A 5,758-nucleotide genomic window follows, 5' to 3' on the forward strand; every position below is an offset into this window, starting at 1 on the left:
AAAACGTGGTGGGTTATGCATTTGTTACTATCACATGATGCTAATTCTTTAGGTACGAACTGATCTTCGTTGACCATGAAACCTTGTATATCGAGAATTATGTATTGAGTTTTATTTGAATACATCTTGCTTCCGTACATCAACACGATTATCCATACTATGCAGCCGTAGAAATCTGTCGCACAACTTATACTCTACGACTTTTTTTTGTTTACGCTGAATATAGAAGTCTCACATTTCGGATGATGAGCTACGGGTGCGATGCGGCTCAGGATCCGATCCAACTACACACTACCAACCCTTCTTTCCCCATACTCAAGTCATTTGTTTGACGATTTTTGTTAGTGGAGAATATTGAAACGCCTTATCATGTAAAACTAAACAGTATGCTGTGGTACCATCAGGAATCGGATTTTTTGTCGTAAATTCTATCCGTATTTCTACCCCACTTTTGTGTAGCGCTTCTGCTTGATATGTACAATCAATTCCAATCAGTGGATAATTTTCAATAAATTGTTTCGGAGTGAGTAATGGTTCTCCTTCCTTCCCATAGTAGGACTTTTGAAAGCGTGTATACATGTCATATAACACTGCGACACGATTACTATCAAAGTCCACGTTCAGATTATCGTATGGGTAGCGTTCACCGTTTAGGAATACCGTCAAATTGGTGAGTTTTACATTATCAAAGGTTGCCATGTTCGCCAACTGTTTTCCTTTCTTCTTTGTTTGAAACCCAATTATTATAAATCTAGGTGTTTCCAACTGCGGAGCTGTTTTCACAGCCCATGAATGCTTTGTTGTTTGAGGTAAAGAAGGATATTCATGTACTTCCCAACTGCGAAAAGGTATTTGCAGATCAATATTTCGTCCTGCTATTTTTGTTAGAGCTAATTGTTCTCGTAAGCCTACGGCTAGATGGGGCATTCTCCACACAACTTTATCGATTTTTAACTGTAACGGTTCTTCTACCGTATTCACAAGCACATCATTATCATCATTATTACGAATTAACACTAGCTCTTGTCTCACATTCATCACAATTGTTTTAAAATCTTCAGCAAACCCTATTAATGTCTTTAGCGGTACACTCAATCCAAAATTTCCATTTTTATCCATTATTGCATCCGTTACAGGGGATGTTGGGACCACTTGACCTAGCAGATCCTCGCCCATGTTCCAACCTGCGTTCGCCAACTTTATTATATCGTGAGGGGTATACGAAAAGTATCCTTTCATACATGATGTTAACCCCACGTTTCTCACTCCATCTATTTGAACACCATTTATAAGATAGCGAATATCACTGAACATAAACGCTACAGGATTATTTATCAATTTTGCAGTTGCACTAGCATCTTTTGTTGCTTTACCACTCGCATCCAGTTTACGTACGCTCCCTTCCACATACAAAAAACTTTCATGAGGCAATGTGTAATTGTCTATTTCGGGTATGCCTATACGAATTTCATCATTGTTACCGAAGCTAGTAGAACCAAACGGTTGATGGGAATGATATTCGTAACTTACAATCGAGTTATCTACTTTTATTTTCTCCGTGACGTTTAAGGACTCCATTTATAGTAGTTGAAAACCTAAGTTGCTTAAATACTGACGATTGACGCGTGTTAACTGGGTAGTTGATTTTCGCTTACTGTTAGGTTTTACATCCTTTCGTACCGTTTTATACATTACTCTATCACCCAGATTTTCCTGTGCTTTTCTTCGAACGTCGTACACTATACCCATATTAAATACCCTACTACTCACACCGATTTCAAGTGCACTCTCACGGTCACTTCTTCGTCTCTGAAGTTTACCAACTGACCGTCCTGATCAAGTATGCGTACTATTAATGTACTAATCACGTTCGTTGTAACAGGTAAGTAAATCGGTTGTTGCGGAGCTTCTATTATTTTAAAACCAGCCGGTACGTTCGGGAAGAAATGATACAACACGTGCATGGGTTGTCCATTCGTATACGATCCGGAGCTCAAATTACAATAAATTTGTAATGCATTCGTTTTATTTATATTCACGATATGATCCGATTCTGTTATCGTGTTTTTAGGTATAACTTTAGGGTTAAAACCAAGTAAGGAACCGATTGAATTATCGCTAGCAAAATTTATTCGCCGGTTTGTTTTTATCTCAGCACGTTGCGTATTATTATTACCTCTTATGCGTATCTGTGTACCCGGTGTAGTCACGCTGAGAATATTCCTCGCTGTTAATGTTTTTTTAACGTATTCGTTAATATCGTTAATATCGTATGTTCCTAGCGGTATTTCAATATTCTCTGTAAAATTTCCCATATGATCTTCATATTGTAAAATATTGTTTGTTGAATCGATATTAGGTAACGTATTGAACGTTTCGAAATTTAAAAGAGCTAACTCGTATGTACCGAGTTCATTCAAATAAATCGGTGGGTTAAAGTTACAAGACAACTCCGACCCCCTTCCGGTGAGCGTAAATGTATAACTTGTATGTATTGTATCTTGTTCCATTGTTGTTCTCAAGACTAATCTTACACGGATACTTCCTTGGTATTTAAACTATCTAAGAAATGCAGACACAATTGTCCACAATTTGTTTGATCTTCTTTTTGATATCGTCGATAATTATACCTCACAATATTTCTCCCCCCATCCGATATAAAATACTTCTCCACTTCAATCGGTGGTCGTAAATCTCCATAACTGTCAAAGTAGTTAACATTTACACCATCCTTGTTGTAAGCTGTCCAGTGAGTACCGGGACCCGTACGATTATCAAGATTTATTATCCCACTCTCTCGTTTTCGGATTTTCTTCGGTAAATTGTTTCTCATGTACACCCCACGAAAGTTTAACAGATCAAGCGCTCGTGCATATCGCCTTAACTCTACATCCGTTAAAGAATGTTGGGGTATTTTTATTAGTTTTTTGCTACAGTTTTATAACCACAACCCTTTTTATATGGATTAATAAACATTCCTGTACCAATTTTGTTCGCCCTCTTGGTGCGTTTTAGTCGCTTTGATTTTCGTGATACCGTTTTCATGACTAGTCCGCAACCTCGCTTATATGGTTTAATATACAAACCGCTGCCGATCGCTTTTGGTTCCATAGCCCGATTGTGACGTTGGGCTTCTTGTAACTGCTCCCTTGCTATTTTTGCTTCGTTTACGGTTTTTGCAATAGCTGCTGCACCTCCGCCTAAAGAACCGAGAGCACCCAAAGCTGCAAGTATTAAGGGTAAAAAACCTCCCGTCTTGGGAATCTTGATTATTTTTCCGCGCGGTTTAAGTATTCTACCTTGATAAGGTTTCAACAGATTGTAACCCACTTGTACATCTCCCTTTGTATTCGTACTGTTGGTCTGTGCAATCGCTCGCCGCACTAAGTTCATTGCCTGCGTAAACGACAATTTACCGCCACGTTTCAACTTCTGACGAGTTGTCCCTCTACGTCTTAGGGCACGAATTTGCATTCCCATACCCATTATTGTTTTTCCTTTCATTATCGTTGACACTAACGCCGACGATAGTCGCTCTCCTAAGCTTGCGTCTTTACTTCTCAACCGCTCTTTCGCTGTCTTATACAACTCTTTATCGGCTATGTGTCGCTCAGCTAAATTCGATGTCGCTGCGTAGGCAATATCATGCGTTTTACAGGCGTCGTCTAATTTATTCACTCCCTGATCTCCACGAACTAATCTCTTTACCAATTTGGTTCCCGGACCGCAATAATTATAACCTGGCAAATGTAGTTCTATCGGAAGCTTATTGATTAATGTATTCACAATACCTCGACCAGACCGTTTGCTTGATCGATGCATACTGTTTCACTGTCCTAACATTCATACCATTATATTTAATAGCTTTCGCACATTATTCGGTGAATATTGGATGGTTAATAATACGCTCACATTTGAAAAAAAATTTTATTTATTTTAAGTCATTACATATTTAAATCTTTCATGAAAAATCTTATTTCTAAATTCGCTGCTTAAGTACAGGTGTAACATATCATTTACATAACTTATTCTATTCTTAAATCTAAGACGATCTAAATACATTTCCTCCCAATTACACTTTCGTGATTGTCTATACGCATAAGTCCATGCATACATTCTATGCATCTCATTTTTACTCTCATCAATCCGCACCTTACCCATGTCTTTATTGATTGTGAAATAATTTAAACAAATCTACATCCAACAAGATTTTATCGAAATTGTACAACATCACTTCCTTACTTATACATATTTGTTCAGAACACGATTCATTGAGCATCGTTAACATATTACGTTTCACATCTCCATCCATTGCAGCTAACGCGTTTATAACACTATCATAATATGCTTTGTAATTCACAGTTCTCAATAATCTCAGTCGAGTTGCTACTAAATCTGCTACGTTCCAAAGCTCATGCAACGATTCATATGCAATATATACATATTCTCCACCCCTCTCCAACTTTAAAATCTTGCAAACGTTTTCCATCCAATCGCACGATATACTGACACCACACAACACTATCTGCGACGGAGACTGATTAGCAAAACTGTTTGTGATTGTTGACTTATACATAATAATGTTGTGCCAATCGTTTTCCGTTAATGTTAAACATTGACCTTTTCCCATTAACCTTACCACTGGTTCAAAATGTAAGTCAGCACTTAATCCTATTGCCACACATTTCGTGCGGCTCTTATTTAGTGCATACACTGTTTCCGAAAATAGAGGACCTCTACTTGCTCTTACTGTACTGTCCGACATGTTGGTTAAGCTCTCCATGTTATCTATTCTCGAAACTACTTCATTATTACCGTTAACACTTTGCGTCATAATAAAAGGGCTTAAGTCTGCAAACGAATCTTTTCCATCAGCGACCGCTTGCATATTGTTACCACACTCTATAACTGTATTAAACTTTTCTTGTTTTAACACCTCTTCAGATGCCACGGGTGTCAACGAGGGTTTTATCACCTTTGGACTTATGTTCGCTTTTTTGGACACCGCCTGTTGAACCTCGAGACTTCTCTTCGGTGCTTTTGTATATTGTTGTCTGGAACCCACTAAGTATATATAACATTAATACTTCTGCTGTAAGACAAGTGTTTATGGACTTACTTGTTCTGCGTTGTTATGTCACCACTACGTCGGATGATTTCAATGAAACTAATCTTTTATGAACCTGACTTGCTATTTATACACATCATTTTAGGTGGGGACGTCACGGTCACAATTAAGGTTGACTTCAAGTTCTCCGTTGAGGTCAAAGTAAAGGTCATTGTTCAGGTCAAGGTTACTGATCAATGTCATAGTCACTCAACGTGATCTTGACCTGAGGTGAGCTCAAAGTAAATCCAACCCGGTCATGCTCCACTCCTCCGGGAGCACCCGAGAAGAGCCATCACTCGACTTGAGTACACCAAAAAAAAAACATCATGAACTGCTAACTCGGGGGCGTCGAGTTGACACCATAAATAATACGTTAAAAAGATATGCAATTGTTTATCATTTATTAAAGACGAGTTCAATAAATTAAATGAAATTTAATTCGGTTGTTTTTCTTTTCCATTTTATATATTAGGATTAGGAATGTGATACATTTAAATTGAATAAAAAAAAGTCAGTACTATAAAAATTAATTTATTTAAATTTTAAATTTTAACATTAATCTAAATCCATTTTTAAAAATTTTAAAATTAATTTAACATTTTCAATTGCACAACTGCTTTCCGATTTATAATGATATGCGCAAGAATT

General features: G+C 37.4%; 1 protein-coding gene across 1 annotated transcript; it reads right to left on the reverse strand.

Annotated features, from left to right (window-relative positions):
• Positions 1–315: 315 nt before the first annotated feature.
• Positions 316–1,578, reverse strand: LOC139429461 (uncharacterized). Its single transcript, XM_071195224.1, has one exon. It carries the CDS (start codon positions 1,576–1,578, stop codon positions 316–318), a length of 1,263 nt encoding a protein of 420 aa, XP_071051325.1.
• Positions 1,579–5,758: the final 4,180 nt, after the last annotated feature.

This window comes from Onthophagus taurus, chromosome 3 (assembly GCF_036711975.1).
Source record: "Onthophagus taurus isolate NC chromosome 3, IU_Otau_3.0, whole genome shotgun sequence".
Classification (NCBI taxonomy): Eukaryota; Metazoa; Arthropoda; class Insecta; order Coleoptera; family Scarabaeidae; genus Onthophagus; species Onthophagus taurus.

Coding starts and splice junctions, on each gene's coding strand:
- LOC139429461 (XM_071195224.1), bottom strand. CDS start 1,578: ATGGAGTCCTTAAACGTCACGGAGAAAATAAAAGTAGATAACTCGATT.